Raw genomic sequence first — 26489 nt, 5'->3', positions numbered from 1 at the left:
GAAGCTAGCACTAGTGGTGAACTAAGACAGAGCAGAGAAATGGATGATGAGGAGATTTTGATGGCATTTGAAGCTCTCCTTGCCAGGAAACTTCCTAAAGGAACCGGCAAATACAAAGGTAAGCTACCTTTGAAATGTTTTTCTTGCAACTGGATAGGACACATTGCTGTAAATTGTCCTAATGGCGACAACAAGGACAAACTGGAAAGGTTCAAGAAGTTCAAAGGAGGAAACCAGAGAAACAGTTTTGTGACACTTGATGAAGGTGTCACAGATGAGGAATCTGAGGATGAAGAAAATGAAGATATTGTGTTTGTTGCTGTCAAAGAAGATGTGTTAGACAAGAAGGCTCTTGTCTCCCTATTTGATAATTCCAATGAGTGGATCATTGACAGTGGTTGTTCTCACCATATGACTGGTGATCGGAGCAAGTTTCTATCCTTGGAGGAGTATGATGGTGGTGTGGTTTGCTTTGGCAATGATGCACCATGCATGGTCAAGGGTAGAGGGTCCATCTCTTTGAATGGAAAGAGTAGTGCTGACAATGTGTACTGGGTTGATGGTCTTAGATACAACCTTCTGAGTGTTGCCCAACTGAATGACAATGGCCTCACTCTGGAATTCAAGAATGGAATTTGCAGAATCAAAGGAAAGAATGGTGAATTGGTGGCCACCGACATGCAGACAAAAGGTAACCTATTTCATCTGAATGCAAATATAAGTACATGTATTATGGCTAAATTTGATGATAGCTCGATATGGCATAGGAGACTCTGCCATGTAAACTTTGATAACATTGTGAAGGATAGTAAGATCAAGGCAGCTAGAGGGTTGTTGGTGTTAAGAAAAGCAGATAATACCTTGTGCAAAGAGTGTCAATTGGGGAAAATGTCTTCCTCAACCTTTAAAGGTAAATCTTTCACTGCTGACAATTTGCTTGATCTTGTGCATACTGATTTGTGTGGTCCTATGAAAACTAGAAGTGTGCAGGGTGATAGGTACTTCATTATTCTCACTGATGACTACTCAAGAATGATGTGGGTCACATTCTTGAAAGACAAGTTTGAAGCCTTTGTAAGATTCAAAGCTTTCAGAGCATTAGTGGAGAAGGAAAGCAGTAAAAGAATCAAGTGCCTGAGAACTGATCAAGGAGGGGAATTCACTTCCGGTGAATTCAACAAGTACTGTGAAGAACATGGCATCAAGAGCCCATTGTCTTCCCCCCGAACTCCACAGCAGAATGGCCTAGCAGATAGGAATAACGGGACTGTGATTGAAGCAGCTAGAACCATGTTGATTCAAGGAAAGGTAGCTCACACCTTTTGGAGAGAAGTGGTGAGCACTGCAGTCTACACAATGAACCGGGTACTCATCATGAAAGGTAAGGATAAAACTCCTTATGAGTATTGGACCGGTAAGACACCTATGGTTAGCTACTTTAGAGTGTTTGGTATCAAATGTTACATCAAGAGGAGTGAACACAAGATCAAATTTGATGTGAAATGTGATGAGGGAATATTCCTAGGATATTCCACCAAGAGCAAAGCTCTCAAGTGTTTCAACAATAGGACTCAGAGAATTATGGAAAGCATCAATGTAAGAGTTGATGAAACCTCTGAGAAAACTAAGGAAACCGGCAGTGAGCAAGCGGTTAATGAACCGGTTGCAACCTTCTGGGAACCGGTTGTCAGTCAACCCAGTACCAATAACAGTGTTCCTACACCGGCAGATGTAGATACTGATACTGATGGAGATGAGGAGGAAGAAGAAAATCAAGAGGAATCTATCAAGACCATTCCTCAGTATGTCAAGCTGAATCATGATCCTAATAATATCATAGGAGATAAGGATGCAGGAATCCTTACAAGAAGAAAAGTCATAGAAAACTCATGTATGATCTCTGAATTCGAGAATAAAACATTCAAAGAGGCTCATAAAGATGAAGACTGGATCAAGGCAATGGAAGAGGAACTTGACCAGATAGAGAAAAATGGTACATGGTCCTTGGTACCCAGATCAGAGCACAAAAATGTCATTGGTACCAAATGGGTCTTCAAAAATAAGCTAAATGAGGATGGCACAATGATTAGAAATAAAGCCAAATTGGTGTGCAAAGGATATGCCCAAGAAGAAGGAGAAGACTATGGAGAAACCTTTTCTCCTGTAGCCAGATTGGAAGGAGTTCATATGCTTCTTGCATATGCAGCTTTTAAAGGCCTCAAAGTATATCAAATGGATGTAAAATCTACATTCCTAAATAGTGTACTTGAAGAGGAGGTGTATATAGAGCAACTAGATGGGTTTGCCCTATCTGAAGAGAGTGACATGGTGTGTAGGCTACATAAAGCCTTATATGGTCTAAAGCAAGCACCTAGAGCATAATATGAATGCCTGCATTCCCATCTTGTGAAGATTGGATTTGAGAGAACAAGTGAAGATAGAAATATCTACTTGAAGTCTTAAGGAGATCAGATCCTGATCTGTGAGGTATTTGTTGATGACATTGTCTTTGGTGGAGATGAAAAGATGAGTCATGAGTTTGCAGATGAGAGGAAGAAAGAGTTTGAGTTGTCACTCATAGGGGAGATTAAGTTCTTCATTGGACTGCAGATCCAACAGATGAGAGATGGAATCTTTATCACTCAGTCCAAGTATGTCAAAGAGGTGTTGAAGACCTTTGGCACGAAAGATAGCAAACCAGTTGGTACACTGATGGTGACCGATTGTAAACTATCCAAAGATGATGACTTAGCATTGGTTGATGAGAAGGAATACCGATCAATGATTGGTAAATTACATTATGTAGTGCATAGCAAACCGGATATTGCACATGTAGTTGGCATTACTGCAAGGTTCCAGAAAAGTCCAAGAGAATCCCACTTGGTTGTAGTCAAGCGGATTCTTAGGTATCTGAAGGGAACTGTTGACTATGGATTGTGGTATCCATATAGCAAGGATTTCAACTTGAAAGTGTTCACAAATGTTGATTGGGCTGGTAATGTAGATGTCTGGAAGAGCACAACCGGTGGTGCATTCTTTCTCAGTGGTAGACTAGTCTCATTGATGAGTAAGAAGCAGAGTTGTATCTCTCAGTCTATAGTGGAAGCATAGTATGTTGTAGCTTTCATGAACTGCACTCAGACAATTTGGATGAAGCATGTATTAAATGGCTTCAAAGTTCCTGTATCTAAACCGGTAAGTATATTTTGTGACAATACTAGTGCAATTAATATCTTCAAGAATCTGGTTTTACATTCTAGAACCAAGCACTTTGAGCTTAAATATCATTTCTTAAGGGAAAAGGTTTAGAACAAAGAGATTGCACTGGAACATGTTTCCAGTAAGGAGCAGTTAGCGGACATATTCACCAAGCCTCTCCCAAAGACTACATTTATGTACTTAAGAGGTGAATTAGGGGTGTTGCCCCTTTAGGAGGTAAACTAAAAGCATATGCTCCACATTAGTCAGGTATTGCATAGTCAAATTTATTTTGGATTGATGTGTTGAAGGATGCTACTCCTCAGGGGGAGCAGCATAATGGAACAGGGAAGCTTGTGCCTCCACCTTGGCATTGTTGTCAAAGGGGGAGAAGATGTGAAGCGGAGAAGATATCTATAGAAATTGGGGGAGAATATGTGAAGCAGAGAGATATCTTTGTATATTGCCATCAATGCCAAAGGGAGAGACTGTTGGCATAATGTGAACCGATATGAGGACATAATGACATTGTATGTTGTCAATGATGTCAATATGCTAAAGAGGTGAGAACTGGCATATGAGAGAACCTGTATAACATTGTGAACCGACATGTGTGCCAAAGTGAAGCAGTGTGCTTGTTCAAAGGTGAACCGGCATATGGTTATGGGAACCGGCACATGGAAGTGTTGTATGACTACCGGTTGGTAGTCTCAACTTTAGGGTTTCCGGTTGAAGTGCTTCAAGCCTGTGTGGCTCAATCAGTGACTTTGTGTGATGAGTTAGCATGATAATAAACAACAGATCATGTTGCCACGAAAGCCTTGTGTGCGTGAAGGATCTTGCATGAAGAAGAGTGTTCCTATCTACCTCGGGAATGTGTGAAGTCTATAAAACGGTGATAACGTGTGATGGGTTATCAGCCGCCATCAAATCGGTGGAAAACGAATGATGGAGATTAATGCAGTGTGCTCAATGGTCAGGATTGAACCATTTGAATTCCTTAACCTAATAGGTTTAGGGTTTAGGGTTTATGCTATCAACCTAACTATTTTCCTATAAGGTCAATGTTGTGACTCTTTCTAGGGTTGTTGGCAAAAGTTGTGTGTGTGTATCCAAGAGAAGGGATACGTGATTCTTGCCAGACCAAAAGGAGAGAAGTGATACTTGTTGAGTGTAAGTGCAGAAGGTGAAGAGGATCTTAAGTGGATCTGCATTGGCATTGAGTGTTGTTACCAGATCGTTGTAATACCTGTTGATCTCTAACCACCTCATTAGTTGGAAAACCCCTTAATAGGGTAGCCTTAACCGGCTTGCTATAAATCCTTCAACAGGGTAATTCAAAGCTATTGAGTTCAAAATATTTTAGCTATTGAGTTCTTGAAATCCTCTAACAAGGTAACCTTTAATAGGGTTTAACCCTTAACTAGGTGATCTCTAACAGGATCGGTTCCTAGCAGAACCTATTGTAATGTCTCTAACTGGACAAGGCTTCTAACAAAGTGGACTTCTAAAGAGTTCAAAAACAGCTTGTGGGTATTCATCCCCACCATGGTTTTTCCCAGTTGGGTTTCCACGTGGAAAATATGTGTGTCATGTGTGATGCTTTTATCTTGTGATGCTTTGCTATTGTCTATCAAGCATATGATGGTTCTATGTTTTATGTCTGTCAATGAAACATGTTGAACTAGCTATTATTATGATTTGATGATAGATTACTTGTTTATGCATAAAGGTGAAATGGTAGTGTAGTCTTGAGGTGAGTGAAAAGCTAAGTGAGTAACCGGTTAATGCTTGTCTCAGTCACTCTTAGCTTTACTGGTGTCACTGTTTGCCAGTCATTTGAAGTGTCTACTGTCAAACCGGTTTAGGACTGTATTTTTGTCTGTACTGATTCACCCTCCCTCTTAGTACTGAGTTAGTACTATCAGTTCATCATTGAGTTATCAGTTATTCTCTGCGCCGGTTCCTAGTATTATCAGTACTCCTAAGGAGATTCCCTCCAATGGGAAATGTTTAAAAGAGAAGAATTGATGTGTCTTCTTCAGAACCGACGAAGAAAATGAAGAGTGAAGAAAACAAAGAGATAATTTCCCTTGATGATCTGGAACAATCTATAGAATCTAAGGGAAAATTGGATTTAGTTGAGAATCAAGAAGGCAGTATGGATGAAGATGGCCCTTGTAGAGTTGAAATCATTTTAAGTTTTCATGGGGAAGCAGATGGCTTGAAGAAGATTGGAGATTTGTGGCTTGAGTGACCTTCATATGATCAAGATAGGATTGAAGAAATTTTAGTTGATTATTGGCTCTGGACTAGTATTTCTCTAGACAATATTACAGATATCATCTCAAATATTCTGTTTGAAATGCTTGAAGACAGTATGAAGAAACCTCCTAAAGAATCAACTGAAAAATATGAAGTTTAGGAAAATATGGAGAGAAAATGTGGCTATTCTAAAAAGAGATTGTTTGAATGCATTAAGGAAATGAAAGACTGTGTCGGAGAAGTAGCTAGAGTGTATAAGTACTGTCCTCACTGGATTGGGACTATGGAACATTTCAAAGCTAGCATTGATTCCATTGAGTCTGAGTTGAATTCCATGGGTAAATAATTTGACATTTTCAGTGTCAGAGATGGTGAACAGAGAAAGAAGATGAACTCTTTGTAGTCTGACCTTATATATTTCCAGAGGCAGATTGAAGATGTGGCAAATATTTTTTAGAAAGTGAAGGAGATAGTTGAAGCCAGATTGGAACATCTTTCCAGTCTCCTTATTGAAGAAAAAAAGTGTGTGAACCCTTCAATCTCAAGTTCCTTATCTAAAGTTGTTGATATTGTGGTGGAAAATGATAGTTTAGGTGTTACTCTCAATTTGGCCATGAATTCTTGAAAGACCCTTCTTCTACAACTCGAAGAGAAGTATAAGAGGATTTTCCAGGCGAAGTGTAATTGAAAAACTTTATGTAGTACAGTTTTGGTAGTTCCCTTTTTTTAACCCTTTGTCTTTGATGTCAAAGGGGGAGAAATATTGAGTATTGGGAGAAATATTTGAGAATTTTGGAGAATCTTGGAGAATTAAGAAATTGTCATCTAAGGGCGAGCTATGATAGAAATGTACAGGTCTATAAAGGATAGAGTTTAAGTGTTTTGTCATCAAGGACAAATGGGGAGATTGTTAAAAATATATGTCTTGGTTGTCATTGATGTCAAACTTGGTGATCCAAATTGGTCCATATATGATGCAGAATAGTGGAAGATAGGTATGTATGTATAAAGATGGAGGTCCCTTTTGTTGCAAATGTATTGCAGATATGTTTGTTTCTCCATAAATGTATGTAGATATATTTCCCTTGATGTCTTAAGTTTGGTGTTGATTGTGGCAATTAAGTTTCATGCTTTGGATGTATATGCAATAGTGATAATACAGTCTTTAAGGAAAGTATTCTCGAGTCCAAATTGATGTATATTTTTATCGGTGTAGACATATATACATATACATATTATGTTTGTACATGAAGCATAGTATGAGTGAAAAGAAGGTGATGAGAAATAGAGTGAGAGAGTTGATATTTGTGGGTGAAGAAGAAGGATAGATTTAGTGTGATAGTGTTTTGAGTGTGAGTGGATTGGAGTAGGTAGATAGCAAATGAATTGTAGAGATTCTTAACCAGATCTACTAAAAGCAATTGATGTGATGTCTGAGCTTAAATGGAACTGATCCCATGCATATGTAAATGCAATTTTCTTAGTTCATTCTTATTTTTCTTGGTAGTGAGCCTTCCGACAGTAAGTCGTTGTATTCTGGGTAGTAAGCCCTCTAGTAGTGAGCCATTTTTGTAATCTCATATAACTAGTTATATTATCTTAAGAGTTAACCCTCTGCATGGTTTTTCCCATTTAAGTTTTTCACGTATGAAAATCTAGTGTCTCTCTTATGGTTGTGTATGTTTTGGATTTCATTTCAACTGCTTATATCATTTCATGCTAAGGTTCATTGAGATCAAATTAAGTTACAGAATATCAAAGTGTTATGTTTGGGGAATATTGATTCACCTCCCCTCTCAGTATTATGGTATGTTCAACAATTTCATGGAAGGCTATGATGATATGTCTCTTTATTTGGCTCTTTATAGTTGAATTTTGTTTAGATAGGTCATGGTAAGGTTTTCTACAAGTGGGAGAACATATGTTTTTGCTTTAATACCTTAGTAGTATGTGCTTAAATTAGGTTATTGGAATCCAATTCAAAATAAAAAAAGTAGGATATTGAAGGTGCATACTATTATTCAAATAGTTTTCTAGGTTCATCTTTTCCTTTCAAATAGTTGCACAAAAGGTCCAGAAGCTCAACGGAGACTCCCCACTCTCCCCATAAATCTATTGACATTGTTGGTTCCTCTATTTTCTTAGGGAGGTTCCTTTTGAAGACCATCTTAAGTTCTTACAAAACAAGGGAGGCGATTAAGAGTTGGAAGTCCCAAAATGATAGTTAGCTATCTGCTAGTCTTTTGCTAGTTTTGTCTTTTTGTTGTGTCTATTTATCTTGTTTCTTAGATTTTGATTTTTTGGTTAATCTTACTCCTTGTGAGATCCAAACTTTTTACCTTGATGGCTATTATACAATAGGTTTGGGCCCTTTTGACGCTTATCGATTCAAACAATTATAATTAGATTTTCTCCATTATGTTGGAATTTTATTTTTTAAAACAAATGAAATTTGTATATTTGAAATAAAAAATATTGTTAAATAAATCTGAATGATATACTTGCATAACATAACTATATTCATAAATCTTAAAATGTATATCTTACAATTTATTTTTTTATTATTTCCTAGTTAGAATATAACTGTATATACTCCAAAATTGAATGTAATAACAGATATCTTAAAATAAATGCTTAAAAAAAAATTGGCATGTCAAACATGCAAGTTACATAAAGTACACCAATAATATTCAAAAAGATGATATCACTATGCACTGGACATATTTTACAAACCCTCATAAATTGCTATGACCAAAAATTATCATCTTCACTGACTGTTTTCTACTTTGTTGAATATTAGTGTTTTTGTTGGTCAACTCTGCTTACGGTCCTCTTTGCGTGATTCACTCTCCTTGTGAGAAGCAGAGATAATGTTTTTTTGAACATCTTGTTTCCTCGTTTGAATTCTGTCTTGGATTATGACTTGCAGCTTTGTCCCCACTATCAAAAGAATCTGTGAATCAAAAATATTTTAGCCTTTCTAAATTACTGTTCAAATTAAAAATTTGATAGTTTTACATAGCATATTGTGAAAAAGATCTGAATTACTGTTCAAATTAAAAATCTGATACTTTCACATTCCATATTGTAAAAAAGATCTAAATTACTGTTCAAATTAAAAATTTGATACTTTCACATTGCATATTGTAAAAAAAGAGGAGAATCAAAGTGTTGGTTTCACTTACAATTAATGGAATAAAGGACAACCAATTTAACGTGAACCACCCTGCAAATTAGTTTTCATGCTTATCGGCCTCCTAAACAATTAGAAGTAATATAAATAAAAATAGAATGTCAATTGGATTTACCTCTTCTATTGAGAAGAAGAAATAAGATGGCAAAAAACTATAGAGGTGGACTGCACACAATGATATAATTTGTTTGAGCAATCAATTTAATTTAGAGAAATGAATAATACAAAATGTATTGTAACAATTTTTAAATTGAATTTACGAAGCATGCCTGATAGATACAACAGTAGTAAAGCCATCATCTAATGATCTCCTTATATATATTTTTGTATATCAAATCTACTATGCGGAGCAAAGTGAGCCTGCAAAAATAAATGTATGCATAACTACAAGTCTCTTAGTAACTATACAATCTAAAATTTTATAAGTATGGTAACAAAGTTTACTTTTATGAATCTATGGAGTAAGGTTGAGTATTTCACTTTGGGCACAAATCTAATGAATTGCATAAAAAAGAATACCTATAAATTCAAGAGTTAAAACTTTAGTACATAAGAATTGGAGCCAAGTTAAAAAAAATTTAAAAAGGAAAAAGAAAAAGACTTTGAAATACTAAGTTTACTTACATGTTAGGAGATGGTGGGGAGTTAATGTAACATGGACAAAGTTAAAGTCAATAAAAATATTTTAAGATAGCATGTAAAATGTAGAAAACATGCAAAATACTAGTTAAAACTAAATTTTGAGAGATGTGGTAAGCAGAATCCTGGAGTGGCTGCTACTACTAGAATAATTAGTGATTCCAAGGGCTGGATGATAGAATATTATGTGAAAAATGTGGGGACAAAAACTAATTATGAAGCTAAAGCCATAGCCCTTTGGTTGTAACTTAAAAGAATTATTCTTCATGGATATAATAATATTGTAATTGAAGGAGATTCAAACTTAGTGACTCACCTCATCAAGTCAACAACCTCTCCATCATGAAGGATGAAAAACTATATTGAAGATAGCAAACAACTTCTTAATCTAATACCTTAAGAGGATATACATATATTTAGAGAGGGTGAAGATAGAAAACAACTTCTTAATCTGATACCTTAAGAGGATATACATATATTTAGAGAGGGAAATAAGGTTGTGGATGCCTTAGCTAATGAGGGATTGAAATTAAAAGATTAGAAATTTTAGGTTAATGAGGAAAATGTCCGTGTCACATCAAAGATATATTGTTCGATGATAGGCAAGTGGGTTTGCTAATTATGTAGAGAGTTTTAATATTTAATTTTATTATTCTTGTTATTGCTTGTTGGAATTTTATGAATTCTATGGAGCTGAGGTGTAATATGGTAGATATGATGACTTGGCAAAGAGAAGATTGTTACTATATTTTTAAAGAGAAGTGAATAGTGATGGTCAATCAGATACTATAATTTATTTCCACGAGATCCTCATTGATTTTATCCCTCATTGCATTTGGCACGTGTATGATAATACTTTGGAAAGGACTTCTCTTAATTATTGTTACTTAGAAAGGAATGGGAATGCAAGGGATTGAAAGGGGAGAATCTGTTATGACATACCACTCTCATGGCAATAAGGAAAGCAGTTTTTTAGTGGATTTCATATTAAATACTAGTCCTATTCAAGAAATTACTACCAAAAACTTGTTTTTTTGTTTGTTATCTCTAGTTTGCGGAAGCTTAGTGTGCTCTATTATTTGGTATGAGAAATTTACAATCATTACGGGCCAACATCTTCATGTTGAACCCACTTCATATTTCTCCCTAAAAAGGAATACCTAGGTATGGGACATCTTCTATGGGGGAAGAATTACTTCATTTTTAGATTTATGAAAAGCACTGGTGAAGATTTCTCATCCCAACTTATGAACAACTATAAAAATGGCAAAGTAGTGGTATGTGGTGTAAGAATGGATGTTATGAAAGAGTTAATTTCTCAAGTGACTGGTCTAAAGTGTGATGGAAAAAAGGTACCTCAACTAATCTAGAAACAGGCTTATGAGAAGTATATTTTGATGTTTCTAGAGGATGGTGAGAGGCTAAAGAGGCACTAGAATGGATTTAATAGAGATCTTATGTCGTTGTGGGGTGGGTTAGCTACGATCTCATAAAGTACTCCACATTGGAGGGTATATCTGCAACTATTTGCATGTATCATTTTCCGCTTCTTAATAACTTAAGACATCATAAACTTGTAATATTTTTTTACTTTTTTTATACTCTTCCATGGACAAGTGTTCTTTTGAACGGGTTTACCCACCTCTAAACCAAGGCTTAATTAATGTCATTTATAATTACAACTTAGAGAACACCCCTGCACTCAACTCCACTCTAACCCACAATTCTCATTTGGGTCATGACCACAACCCTCCTCCTCCTCCTCATAGCATATCCAAGAGGAAAAAAGACTTTAAAAATGAAGCCCCATCTTCCTCCCATGCCATTTATTTGTGCAATGTTCTCCTCTATCCTCCGAAGAGGCATAATTTACCCTAGGGTGTAGTACACGCCTACTTGTGGTTGACATTTCTCCTAAATAGACCCCAGATAAGGGCCAAAAACATGTCAGTGCCTCTACTAACTCAGGCCCCAAGTTTATGAGTACCAGAGAAAGATATGTGATTAGGTATCTAAAAAATAACCTTGTTGCTTCCCCCTCCCTTTCTATTGACATATCTAATAGTGAGGTAGCCAAAGAGAAAAGAACCATCTCCTCTAGTGAAGAAGGTAAGCTAGGTTGGATTAAATTTTGCCTGTTCCTCAGATTGTAGAAGCATTAGACAAAAATCCTTCTAAAGACAAAAAATATTAACATTAAGAAGATTCTACTTTTAATAGTGAAGAAATATAGAGCAATGAGGGGACTTGAGATGATCCTCTCAACCTAGTTCTTGAAGATTCTCTCTATTTCCCCTAATTTTAACCCAATTGAGTGATGAACTTGAGGGGTTAAATAATCTTAAATATTAAGGGGATGATGTAGCTCAAGAAAAAAATGTTGTAGGTACTATTGAGTCTAATGATTTCCATGTGTTGGTTGTAGATCTAGAGGATATGATTGCTAGGGTTGATAGCTTGGAGATCTTTGATAACTGTGTGGGATTTGAAAGAAATGGTTAAAAGATTTAATGCCTGGAGAATGGTGTGTAGAACCTAGTAAGAATTAAAAAAAATTGATTTAGAAAGAAATTATGGAGGTGGTAGAAATAGGCAATAATATTGAGAGAAAGAAAAAGAAAAAGACTCTTGGCAAGGTGGCGGATGCTCAAGCCAAAAGAAATAAGACATTTTCCTCATCCACTAAGGGATTGGAACTAGAGAAGATGCTTGATGGATGGGGCTATATCTCTTAGTACCCCATTTTTTATTTCTTTGTGTTGTTTTCTACTATTAATATAATCCTGAAGCCTTCATTTTATCTTTTGAATGATCCTAAAGCCTTCATTTGATCTTTTGAATGATGGTTTTTGATATGGATGTATAACAGGTTGATGCACTTTCCCACTTAATATAATAAAAAATAATATTCACTCATAATCCAACTGCAATGCCTAATATACACAAGAAAGTCAAGAAATGCAACTACTAAATTAATAAACCCAATAAGAATTACAAAAATTATCCAACGTTACTACCATGTACTTATTACTATCATAAGCTAGATAAATAAGAATGTGGACGTAATGAAGTAAGATGTACCAATTAGCATATAATTATTTGTCAATAAAAATTGAATAGACAAAGTAAAGGAGTTTGACTTTATATAAGATTGTATCATTCTTATGTACAATTATTAAGATATACTTTAAATATCTACAAAATTAAATGAAAAAATGCATCCAAATACATTTGTTACAACTATTATAATTAGTACATGGGAAGATCTACTTGAAAAGAAGGTTTCTAAATAGGGGACCCTTATGAATAGTATCTAGGAAATTATTGATTATTGCATGGATTTCGTCAACAACACGACTACTACCATTTAGGTCTTCCAGTTAGAACTCGTAAGAAGAATGGAGTAGTGGTCAGGAAGGGATGGAATGCTCTTGGTCCAAGGTATCCCCCACCAACAAGTGCACAAAAGATCTAAACACTCAACAAATAATCCCTGCTCTCCTCATCAATCTAATGACTTTGTTGGTTCTTCCATTTGCTTAGGGAGGTGTCTTTTGAAGGCAATCTTGAGTTCTTACAAAAAGAATGGGAGGTCATTAAGGGCCTAAAAGTCCCTCAACAATAGCTTGTTGTCTACAAGTCTTTCATTTGTCTTTTTTTAACACATCTATTTATACAATTTCTTAGTTTTTAACTTTTTGTTTAATCTTAATCCTTATGAAATTGAAATTTTTACCCCAATGACTGTCATGTAAAAGGTTTTTTAAACAAAAATTTAAATCTTTTATTCAAATAAAAATATATTATTGAATAAAACTAAATGATGTAGCTACATAATTTTTTGGTTAGAATATAACTGTATATACTCCAAAATTGAATGTGATAATATAATTCTTGAAACAAATTCTTACCAAAAATGACATTGACATGTCAAACACATAAGTTACATATAATACACCAATAATATTGAAAAAGATGATATCACTGTGCATTTGACCTATTTTACAAACCCTCATAAATTTCTATGAACAAAAATTATCTTCATAGATTGTTTTCTACTTTGTTGAATATCAGTGTTTTTGTCGGCCACTTCTGCTAACGGTCCTCCTTGCTTGAACCATTCTCCCTGTGGGAAGTAGAGATAATGTTTTTTAACTTTTCATTTCGAAAATGATCAAAGCTCAACTCAAACCCAAGTGTTTGAACATCTTGTCTCTCTTCCGCTATTTGTTCCTTTGAATTCTCATTAGCATTGAAGTTTCAACGAGGAACAATGAGCATTTTCAGACTGTCACGTTGTAAAAATCAGGAAAAGTGCAGAAATCTCCAATTTTATTGATTTTTTCCACAATACAATGACCATCAACCCTTCCACCGAGGTTGTAAAAGTTCTTATAGACTTGGACAACCACCATAACCATACAAAACTGAATTTCAAACTCCTCATAACCATTGGAGGCACTAATACAACTTTCTTTGTGTGTTATTGACATTTTGACAACTTCTGTATTTTGATACATAAGGCCTCCAAACTTTGCATAGATGTCTAAAATAACTTGAAAATGATTAAAAAATGAATACCATCCTACTCACATCAACAATAATTTCATGAAAGGATTATTATATCTTAGAGTCCTCGTGACAACATAAATAGGATTTTGTTGACAATTTTTGGACTAATGACACCAAATGACTTTCAAACACACAAACCTAACTCAAATCCATTAGAAATGGTTTATTACACCTTATTCATGACATTACTACCTATCCAAAATATGAAAGACTCAACTTGGCCTCATTGAGGCATACAACCAATTGGGTACTCTTGCACCATTTACCCACCTCTAAACTAGGGCTTAATTTATTCCATTTATAATTACAACTTGGAGAACACCCCTTCACTCAACTCCACTCTAACCTACAATTTTTGTTTGGCCCATGACCGAAACCCTCCTCATCCTTCTAGAAAATCCAAGAGGAAAATAGCCTTTAAAAATGAAGCCCCATCTTCCTCCCATACCATTTCTTTGGACAATGTTCTCCACTGTTCTCCAAAGAGGCAAAATTTAACCTAGGGTGTAGTACAACCTTAATTTTGGTTGGCATTGGCCCTAAATAGACCCTAGATAATTAGAAAAAACCATGCCAATGCCTCTACTAACTTAGGCCCCAAGTTTACGAGTGGAAAAGGAAAAGATGTGATTAAGTATCTGAAAGATAACCCTGCTACTTCCCCCTCACTTTCTATTGACATATCTAATAGTGAGGTAGCTAAAGAGCATAGAACCACCTCCTCTAGTGAATGAAGGTAAGCTAGGTTGGCTAATATTTTGGTTGCTTCTAAGATTGTTGAAGATTTAAACAAAAATCCTCTTAAAGAAAAAACAGATGAACAATAAGAAGATTGTACTTTTAATAATTAAGGAATATAGAGAAATGAGGGGACTCAAGATGAGCCTCTCAACGTAGTTCTTGAATACTCTCTCTAATTCCCCCAACTTTAACAAAATTAAATGATGCAATTGAGGGGTTAAATAGTCTTAGAAATTGTGGGGATGCTGAAGCTCAAGAACAAAAAATTTGTTGGTAGTATTGAGTCCAATGATTGGCATCTATTGGTTGTAGATCTAGAGGATATGACTGCTAGGGTTGATAGCTTGGAGATCTCCCATAACCATGTGGGATCTGAAAGAAATTGTTAATTGATTAAAGGCTTAGAGAATGGTGTGCAGAACCTATTAAGCATCAACAAAAAATTGATGTATTAAGAAGTTATGGAGGTGGTGGCAATAGGAAAGAAGATTGAGAGAAAGAGAAAGAATAAGTCTCTTGGGAAGGTGACAGATGCTCAAACCAATAGAAATAAGACATTTTCCTTGTCCACCAAGGAATTGGAACTATAGAAGATGCTTGATGGATGAGGCCATATCTCTTAGTGCCCCATTTGTTGTTTCTTTGTGTTGTTTTCTACTGTTAGTTATTTTTGGGTTGTTGTTCGTAAAATTTTCTAGTAGAGTAATTTCATGAACAGTTTATAAACTTTGCATTTGTATGATTGGTGGGAATGAACCTAAAGCCCTGGTTTGATTTTTGGAATGATATTTTTTGATGTGGAAGCATAATGGGTTGACGCCCTTCCCCACTTAACCTAATAAAAAATAATATTCATTCATAATCCAACTGCAATGCTTAATATACACAAGAAGTCAAGAAATACAACTACTAAATTAATAAGCCCAATGAAAATTACAAAAATTGTCCAACATTACTACCATGTACTTATTACTATCATAAGCTAGATACATAAGAATGTGGACGTAATGAAGTAAGATGTACCAATTAGCATATAATTATTTGTCGATAAAAATTGAATAGACAAAGTAATGGAGTTTGACTTTATATAAGATTGTATCATTCTTATGTACAATTATTAAGATATACTTAAAATATCTACAAAATTAAATGGAAAAATGCATCAAAATACATTTGTAACAATTATAATTAGTACATGGGAACATCTACTTGAAAAGAAGGTTTCCAAATAGGGGACCCTTATGAATAGTATCTTGGAAATTATTGATTATTGCATGGATTTCGTCAACAACACGACTACTACGATTTAGGTTTTCCAGCTAGAACTTGTAAGAAGAATGGAGTAGTGGTTGAGAAGGGATTGTGTTCTCTTGGTCCAAGGTAGCCCCCACCAACAAGTGCACAAAAGATCCAAACACTCGACAAAGAATCCCTGTTCTACTCATCAATCTAATGATATTGTTGGTTCTTCCATTTGCTTAGGGAGGTGTCTTTTCAAGGCCATCTTGAGTTCTTACTAAAAGAATGGGAGGTCATTAAGGGCCTAAAAGTCCCTCAACAATAGTTTGTTGTCTACTAGTTTATTGTTGACCTTTTGTCTTTTTTAAACACATCTATTTATCTGATATCTTCATTTTTAGTTTTTAGTTTTTTGTTTAATCTTAATCTTTGTGAGATTCATACTTTTTGCCTCCATGGATGTCATGTAATAGGTTTTTTAAACAAAAATTTAAATCTTTTATTCAAATAGAAATATATTATTGAATAAAACTAAATGATGTAGTTACGTAATTTGTTGGTTAAAATATAACTGTATATACTCCAAAATTGAATATGATAATATAATTCTTGAAACAAATGCTTACCAAAAAAACTTTGGCATTTCAAACATATAATACACCAATAAGATTAAAAAAAAAATTGAATGTGATAATATAATTCTTGAAACAAATGCTTACCAAAAAAAAATTTGGCATGTCAAACACATAAGTTACATATAATACACCAATAATATTAAAAAAGATGAGATCATTGTGCATTTGACCTATTTTACAAACCCTCATAAATTTCTATGACCAAAAATTATCTTCACAGATTGTTTTCTATTTTGTTGAATATTAGTGTTTTTGTCGACCACTTCTGCTAACGGTCCTCCTTTCTTGAATCGTTCTCCCTGTGAGAAGTAGAGATAACGTTTTTTAAATTTTCATTTCGAAAATGATCAAAGCTCAACTCAAACCCAAGTGTTTGAACATCTTGTTTCTCTTCCGCTATTTGTTCCTTTGAATTCTCATTAGCATTGTGGTGAGAATGTTGAGAAGGGGAGGGTGCATCCGCTTCAATATCATATTCAACCTGCTCTAATTTTTGGGCACTTTCTAAGTCTCCTGAACTTAGATACTTGCGAAGAAGATGAACCGGAGAAGATCCTTCATATGGAGTAGTTGGTCCACTTGACAGATCATCATGTCTTTTTTGTCTAAGGTTCTTCTTTGCTCTCTGGTGCCACTTCTTCAAAGCTGTAGCTATTCTTTCATCAAATATGGTTGTTTTCATGTTTGTTCCTAGCTGCAAACACAAAACCCATATTTCATCTCACAGCAGTATTCAAAAGAGCATAAATCAAATGTGTTTGTTTCTATCTTAATGCATACCTGTGTCACAAGAGCATAGAGAGGGAGAGTTACATAGCTACAAAGTATTTGAACTGCAACCCTAATGAAAAACAAATGCATTTTGAGTTGGCAATAATGTGGATCAAGAAATGAGTATAATATTTACAACAAAGTTTCTCTGATCACTGTAGAGTTTAACTTCATCATTCATGTTGATAGTGGTCTTTATAGAATTCTAAATATTGATGTTAAAAAATCTTATGATGATATCAATTTTCATAATCAGTATGGTTTCATGTTTTTGTTTTTTATTCGAAATTACGATGCAAAAGTTCACACACAATTGAATTCAGAAGCAAAAACAAGAAAAAAATTTTAAAAAAAATGTTTTCAGTTTTTTTGACAACATGTTAATAAACTTACCCACAGGTTATTCTAACTATAATATCTGCCGCCCGATCGTGGAAGCACGATTGCAGACCATATTCATACTGCATCAATCATGATATATGAATGTAAGTTCGTTATGCCAGGGAAAATTCTATCAAGCCAAGGTTTGAAATTAACTAAAAGTAGATATATGATGATATTTGGATGATGGTTTTCTTCCTTACCCATGCCCAAAAGAAGAAAGCCAACTGGAAAGCGCTCTGCAAAATGAATGTTCTATAATTACAATCTATGAAGCATGGAAAGATTAAACAAAAGAATTTCTTAAAAAAAAATTGTCTAACCTGAAATAGGGTAAAATGAATAAGATATAGAATCAACTTGGGTCGACCAAACCAAAATAGTTGATCATTGGGCTTCACTACTGGAGCTCCTTGCACAACAGGATTTCTATCTTGGATATCCAATGCCATTCTAGTTATTATGACTTGCAGCTTTGTTCCCACTATCAAAAGAATCTGTGAATCAAAAATATTTTAGCCTTTCTGTTCAAATGAGAATTTTGATACTTTCACATTACATATTGTGAAAAAATCTAAATTACTGTTCAAATTAAAAATTTGATACTTTCACATTGCGTATTGTTAAAAAAGAGGTGAAGCAAAGTATTGGTTTCACTTACAATCAATGGAATGAAGGAGAGCCAATTAAATGTGAACCACCCTGCACAATTAGTTTTCATGCTTATCAGCCTCCTAAACAATTAGAAGTAATAATAATTTAAAAGAAAAACGTGATTTAAATTTACCTCTTCTGTTGAGTAGCATAAATAAGATCGCAAAAAACCATAGAGGTGGACTGTATACAATGAAATACATTATTTAAACAATCAATTAAATGAACAATACAAAAAAATTTATATGTTGTAATAATTTTTGAATTAGAATTAGAAAGCATACCTGATGGATACAACACTAGTAAAGTCATCATCCAATGATCTTCTTATATATCTTTGAAAATCAAATCTACTATGGGGAGCAAAGTGAGCCTGCAAAATTAAACATATTCATAACTACAGTTTCTTATTAACTATACAATGTAAAATTCTGTAAGTATGGTATAACAAAGTTTACCAGTATGAATCCATGGCGCAATGTTAAATAATCAACTTTAGGCACAGATCTAACAAATTGTCTGAAAAAGCACACCTACAAATCCAAAAGTTAAGGCTTTAGTACATAAGAATTGGAGTTAGGCTAAATTTAAAAATGAAAGACTTTGAATTGTTAATTTTACTTACAATCCAATTGAAAATTGGTGTTGTAGACCAAAAAGTCATATGCCTCCTTCCAAAAGTAGTTTCACGAGTAAATCTAAACCTCGAAGGATCTGCAACATAATATTTATGAAAATGGTTTCTCATTTACAGCCTAATTTTGACAGTCAATCCCCAATATCAAGTCAACTTTTGTAATAATTATTCATTCAATGTTTCCTTTCAAATCTAAAATATATTTTATGTTAAAAAATATATAATAAATCAATCTATATTTTAGATTGACCTAATATCATTTGTTTTACATATTGAAACTTTTCTCTCTTATATTATACAAGTTTCCCAATTTACAATAAAAATTTTTAAATGCATTCATACTTATTGAAGTCTCCTTACTAATAGTTTACCATAAAAAATATTAAATGCATTCATACTTATTGAAGTCTCCTTACTAATAGTTTACCATAAAAAATATTAAATGCAATTCCTCATTTGTAGGAAATGTTAGTACTCCTCCAAATCTATAAAAACAGAGAAAATGGAAAGTCTTAAACTAACCGGTTGAAAACTCATAATCCAATGTTTTAGTCTCTTCCTCCCATGCTTTCCATTTCTTCATCTGCAGAGGAATTCTAATTAATAATCCTAACTATTTTACACCTTAGCACAAATTTCTTTTGCATATAACAATAACAGAAGGAAACTTACTGAGTCATACCTTTATCCATCCTAACGTCATGATTACAATGCAAGACAAGACATGAGAAACAGCCAAAACAAAAATGAATATGTGCAGTTGATGGAGTCCATCTTGTGATATGAGAGGAACCTTCCCCTGCATCAAAATAACACATGGAAAAAACACTTAATCTCTTTCCATTAGAAATAGTCCCATTCTGTATGAATATCAAGCACAAATTCCTACCTTATTAGCACAATGACCACTTTGAATTTCGTCTGTGGCCAAGCTACGCCTTAATGGTATTTCAGAAGCTAAGAACATGAGCTTACGATGGTGTCCAGGTAATGAAAACTTTTCAGTCTCTTCAACTTCTGAGGCCTCCTCCTTTGGACAGGGAAGCAAAGAGTCTCCTAAGCTCTCAGATATACAAACCTGAGAAATTTTTGTCTGCCCAACAGTAAGCAGAAGCGAGATAAATCCCAACAGCATCAATTCTGCATACATATCAGAGGAATTAAGCTAAAATTTTCCCACTGTAATAACCTTATATTGATTATGACATCAACAAATTATTCACCTTCTTTGATCTTATCTAATGCTTTCCCCAGGGATTTCTTTCGGCGTTTCTTGAGCCACTGCAATCCAAACACACCCAAAAATAACATTCCAATTCAGCAATGATTTCAAGTTTAGTATAATCTTTTCTTTTTAGATTTGATTGTGTTCAAGATTTTGCATGTGATCTGTGATTGATCATTAATTGATCATTAAGATATTTTTTCTAGCTCTCTACAATTCTAGTTCATTAACGATTTCAGATTTTTACAATTCATCCCCCTGTGCATATTACTTTTAGATTTGATTGTGTTGAAATTTTTGCATCATTAGCTGTAATCCATCAACAAGATATCTCTTCTAACTCTCTACTATCTCGACTGTGATCCAAAACATCAATATATAAAAACATTTAACTGAATTGCATGTAACATATGGAAAAACAAATAATTGCAGACAGATAGAAAGAAAGAATACCCTTGAAAGGAAATGTATAGCTTGTTCAAGTAATATAGAAATAAGTACAAAGCCCAGGCAAACAATGGCCACAGCCCAGGTGGGCGTTTGTTCTAAAGATCTAGAATCTGCATCGCTGCCTCCTGCCATACTAAAATAATTGTTATAATCCTTCTCTGATTGTATGGCCTGTTTTTATAAGTATTATTGAATGCTTTGATACATGAGTCTTCCATTGTCAAAAATCAATGCATTGACTATAATGCTATGGTGAAATGTAATTTGTTTCCAAATTTAATAAAAAATAATTGAAGTATAGACTTAAAGAGATACACCGGACTTGGACTACGTCAAATGAAAGTGATTAGAATACATTCAAGTTACGTTTCCACGTACGTGTTTTAAATTCAACAATAGAAGCCGTATTGAAGTTTGAACAGTAACAAAGTCGACATTTTCAACAACAAAGTCGACATTTTCAACTATGATTGGTTAACTTTGGCTAGTGAAGTCGTATACGGGGTGTACTTCCGTGATTAAAAACGTTGCACAAAAAAACTTTGCACAAAAAATTTAGTAGGAAAAACCACGCGGTCTTTGACCATGGTGGGCGAACATGCTACAAGGGACAAAACTTACAAACGGAAAAATTTTATTTTTAGCATAGTTTTAACATTTTTTATTTGCATGTGTTATTTTGTTTTAGGTAGGACCACTCAAAATAGGCAACGATTCATTTGACCAGGTTAAGGAACAAGTATCAGATATTTATTTTAGAGATATTTTATAAATATTATATTAGACTTATATTCAAAGACTAGAGTTTATAATATAATATGTGATAAACTTTGGTTTCACATTAGGGTCTTATGATATAATATCAATACTATCTTATTGTTATATCAACAATCAGAATAAGAATATAAAATTTAGTGATATTAGTTTTACACGTATATTAATAAATGGTACAGAAGAAATAGGATGTATTATATATTCTTAATATTTTCAAATGACTTTAGAAAGTGGCAATAGGAAATTATTTAGGTGTTAGAAAGTCTAAAATTTTAATCTTTTCATAATAAATTTGTAGGGTGTTTATCAACACAAGCTAATTGACATATCGAAAATCAAAATGGGAATGTGAAATTTAGCGATAAGTTATTTTATATTACATATTATTTTTTTCATATATTAACATATATTATAATAGGCATACAATATGTTGTATCCTTTAATATTTTTAAAATTTTATAGAAAGTAACATTAAGGTTTTATTTAGACATTAGAAGGTCTAAAATTTTAATCTTTTCATAATAAACTTACAAAAGTGTTTATCAACATTGTTTTGTTGATATGTCAAAAATCAGAATGAAAACATGAAATCTAGTGACAATTGTTTTTATAAATGTATTAATATATTTATACATATATTGATAAGTATTATAGTAGACATAATATATTGTATGCCTTTAATATTTTTGAAAAATTCTAGAAAGTAAACTCTAGGAAAAAAAAATTTTGAGGAGAGGGTGCTGGGGTTTCAAGCCACAAAGGGGTTACTAGGGAGGTTGCAGGAGACATGGATGAAGAAGCAAGGGATGTGGACATAGAAGATGGGGACCCTATAGCATATGTTGTCCTCTAGTTCATGCCTTGTGTGGTTGTTGTTGCGATTGAAGGTGTTGCACTTGCTAATGGAGAAGTCAATGGTTGTGTTGTTTCCCTAATTTGGGCTTTCTCTTTTGTGGGTTACATGGATGGTGTCTATCTTGTGGTTCGAGTCTCTATTAAGTATTCTTTGGCTCATTCTTCGAGAATTTTATTTCTACTTGTCACTCTTAGGCCTCCCTCACTTGATTGGTGCCTTTGGCCTACTTTCTTTATATTGTCTTGCTTTGTTGTATGCTTCATTCAATTGACTGGCTCCAGGTGTGGTGAGTTTTTGGAGGTTGGAGTGTGTTGTGAAGGGTTTGAGATTCTTTTATGTTTGTTTCTTGGGCCTTATCTATAGGGGATTCCTCTATCTCTACTTTTCTAGTATTTATATTCAAGGCTTTTGTTGTTGTTCCTAGTTGTGATGGCCCTCCTAAATTACCTATTATCTTCCAGAAAATGGATGGTTCTTTTCATTCTTATTTTGCTTGTATCATTAGTGAGGTCTTGGTCCCTATCGACACTATTTCATGTCTCTTAGTGGTGGCACCTTTTGGCTATGGATTTAGAATTGTGGCTATCTATCTGGTGGCTCATTTTGGTGTTTCTACTTTGCTTCAAGTTTTCTTTTTTTTGAGCCCTTCTTTTGTAGTTGTTGTCATTTTTGAGGAGGTTCAAGTCTTTGGGGCTCTTTTGCATTTGGGTTCTAGTTGGAGCTATTGCATATTTCAACAATCCTTGATGGGTTTCATGTGTTCTTTGGAGGCTTCTTAAGTTACTCTTAGCAATTTTGTTGTTTCTTTTGGGTTCATTTTTGTTGTGTTCAATTTTTGGTTAAGGGTTTCTTCTTCCTTTTTGGGGGAGAAGTATGATCATGCTAGTTTTGAGAGAGCCTTGATTGATGTTATTGCTTCTTATCTCATGAGGACTATATTGTTTCTACCCTAGCATTCCATCATTCTACAAGTATTAACATAGAGAAGTCTCCTATGGGGTTTGTTTGAGGGTTTGTATCTTTTCTAGTTGTCACTAGAGGGGTGCAAGACGTTGGGTCCCAATTAGGGGGAAGTGCATGTGTTGGGAAGAGCACTGCTAGAAACGGGGACCATTTTTTTGAAAACAGTCACTCATTATGCTTCAGGAGCTCGAGCAAAAAATTCACAAGACGAGGGCCTGCTTTTTAAAATATATATTTTTGAATAACGAGGCCTCATTTTGTATAACTATTTTTAAAATAAAAAAATCCTACAAACTCATTTTTTCACTTTATATAATGAGAACCTATAACATTTAAATAGAGAGGACCCATTATAGAACAATGCCCCATTATTTAAAATTTAAAAACCAACCCCTCCATGTGCCTCGTTATTTGGGTGTGCTAATGCTTGAAATACCCAAGCCTAAGCCTTGTACCTACAAGTACAAGGTTCAATTATGTGAGTAAACAAATACCGACTTCTAGCATATGTTTGATGCCTTTTTTTACACAATTATCAAAAAGAAAATTAAACCCATTAGAGATTATCTTTTGTAGATTAAAAAATTACAATTTTTCTAAGATTTGATTTTTTTTTCTATTTTTTAATTAATTTGTACATGGTTTGATCCACGAAATATTAAGTTTTCTTATTTATTTAATAACTTTTTTTTTACATTTTTTAAAAGAAAAATGTATGACATCAATCTACATAGAATTCTCTTCTAAATGAAAATAATTTTATTTTTTTAAATGATATTTTTAGGTCAAATTATGGTGGTCGTACATGAGTGGTTTTTAAAACAACAATTAGGGCCAATTAAAAATTAATAATAAAAAAAATATCCTCATCAATCTTCAGTGTCTTGCGGATCTTTTCCCAAAAGAGTTTTAAAAAAAACTTTTATTTGTGTCAAAAAGTGGTGGTTGTACACATGCATGTTATGGTCCAAAAACAAACATTTTTAAACAGTGGTTTTTAGAAATCACTTTTGAAATTAAATTTCTATTATCTAGGTATTAAAATAAATTACATATTTGGAGACTAGACTCTAAGTGATACATTTCGTATTGCTAACTTTTTCCAAGATTCAATCTCTAAGTGCTTCAAATTTTTAGGTCAAATGTGGAAAATTTTGAAAATTAGAGAAAACTCTTCCACTTTTTGGCCAAAAGTGGATTCAACTTCTTACACGTACATAATTTACATCAACATCAACATTCCCCTATGTTCAATTTCCTATATAGGTGGGACTGTCTCCTTTTGAGGTGGATTTTGGTTATATAGTTGAGGTTTGGTTCAACTGCAAGGGGGTTGTGCTACTCTCTCGCTAATTCCTAGCTACAAGGAAGTCGATGTTGTCCTATTTCTTGACTCCTTTCTAAACTCTACTATCGAGGTGGAGACATATCTTTGCAAGGAGAGCTCTAGGCTATTTCAAATTAAGGTTATGGGAGCCGTTTGAAAACTCATTATTAATGTATTTTTTCAACTAATTTGTGGGGTGACTTCAGCCTTCTTTCTTGAGTAGATGGTTTAGTAATATTCTAATTTTTTAGTTCTATTGTATTTGGGTTGTTGGTTGTCTTAGTGTTATCAATTAGTAGTAAATTTATTTTGTACATGATTTTAGGTCCATTCAAAACTTGATATAAGGGGTTATGGGTCCCCTCAAAACTTGCTTTAACCTTAACAAAAAATACTACGGTTTTATTTCGGTGTTAGAAGGTCTAAAATTTTAATCCTTTCACAATATTTCTCTAAAAAAAATTATCAACAGTACCTTGTTGCTATATAAAAAATCAAAATGAGAATATGACATTTAGTGATAACTAATTTTATATGGCATAATGCTTTTACACATATATTAATAAATAGTATAGTAGACATACAATATGTTATTCTTTGATTATTTTTAAAAAAATCTAGAAAGTTGAATTTTGTTTTATTTAGGTTTTACAAGGTCTAAAATTTTAGTATTTTCACAATAAAATTATAAAATTGTTTATCAATGTTGTCTTATTGCTATATCACAAATCTGAATGGGAGTATAAAATCACATTTTATTTTTTTACACATGTATTAATAATTATATTAGTAGATATACAATATGTTGTATGTCTTTAATATTTTGAAAAGTTTCTAGAAAGTAAAATTAGGGATTTATTTAGGTGTCAGAAGTTCTAAAATATCAATTTTTAATAATAAATTCATAGAATTGTTTATCAACATAGCCTGATTGCTATGTAAAAAATCATAATGGGAATATGAAATATAGTGACAAGTATCACATATTATTTTTATAGTTATATTAATAAATATTATAAGAGACATAAAATATGTTGTATGTCTTTGATATTTTCAAAATTTTATAGAAAGTAAAAATGGGGTTTTATTTAGGCGTTAGAAGGTCTAAATTTTTAATCTCTTCATAATAAATTTACAAAAGTGTTTATCAACAATGTCTTATTCTATAACAAAAAAATGGGAACATGAAATTTAGTGATGATTAAAGTTTCTAGAAAGTAGCATTAGAGTTGTAGTTAGGCATGAGGCCTAAAATTTTAATCTTTTCATATTAAATTTGTGGAAGTGTTTATCAGCATACCTTGTTGCTATATCAAAAGTTAGAATGAGAATATGAAATTTTGCGACAAGTGATTTCATACAGGCATATTATTTTTACACATGTATTAATAAATATCACAGTACACACAATATATTGTGTGCTAATAATATTTTTTAAATTTTCTAGAAATTAGAATTAGATTTTATTTAGGTTTTAGAAGATCTAAAATTTTAATCTTCTCACAATATATTTGCAAAAGTGTTTATCAACATTGTTGTATTGTTATATAACAAATTTGAAAGGAATCTAAAATTTAACAATAGGTGATTTTCTATTACATATTATATTTTTACACATATAATAATAAGTTTTATAATTGACATACAACATGTTGTATGTCTTTAAGATTTTCAATTTTTTTACAAGGTAACATTAGAGTTTTATTTAGGTGTTAAAATGTCTAAAACTTTAATATTTTCACAATAATTTTGTAGAAGTGTTTATCAACATTGTCTTATTGCTATATTTAATATTAGAATGTGAATATGAAAGTTAGTGATAGGTAATTTAATATTGTATAAGTTTTTTTTCCAGGTATATTAATAAAAAAATTAGTAGATATAAAATATGTATATGTTTTCAATATTTTCAATTTTTTTTGAAAGTAGCATTAGGCTTTATTTAGGTGTTAGAAGGTCTAAAATTTTA

The 26489-nt window shown here is 33.3% G+C and overlaps 1 protein-coding gene across 1 annotated transcript; it reads right to left on the bottom strand.

Annotated features, from left to right (window-relative positions):
* Positions 1–16600: 16600 nt before the first annotated feature.
* Positions 16601–20732, bottom strand: LOC131070337 (MLO-like protein 6). Its single transcript, XM_058005848.2, has 15 exons — positions 20604–20732; positions 20149–20206; positions 19815–20065; positions 19608–19724; positions 19448–19508; positions 18914–19002; positions 18747–18821; positions 18573–18661; positions 18422–18471; positions 18296–18336; positions 17958–18131; positions 17838–17873; positions 17647–17714; positions 17263–17323; positions 16601–17176 (listed from the first exon to the last, which is right to left on the bottom strand). Exons 1-15 carry the CDS (start codon positions 20730–20732, stop codon positions 16751–16753), a joined length of 1725 nt encoding a protein of 574 aa, XP_057861831.2. The 3' UTR covers positions 16601–16750.
* Positions 20733–26489: the final 5757 nt, after the last annotated feature.

Source organism: Cryptomeria japonica, chromosome 10 (genome assembly GCF_030272615.1).
Source record: "Cryptomeria japonica chromosome 10, Sugi_1.0, whole genome shotgun sequence".
NCBI lineage: Eukaryota > Viridiplantae > Streptophyta > Pinopsida > Cupressales > Cupressaceae > Cryptomeria > Cryptomeria japonica.
The sequence above is the reverse complement of the archived record's forward strand: the minus strand, read 5'-3'. Positions and strand labels throughout refer to the sequence as shown.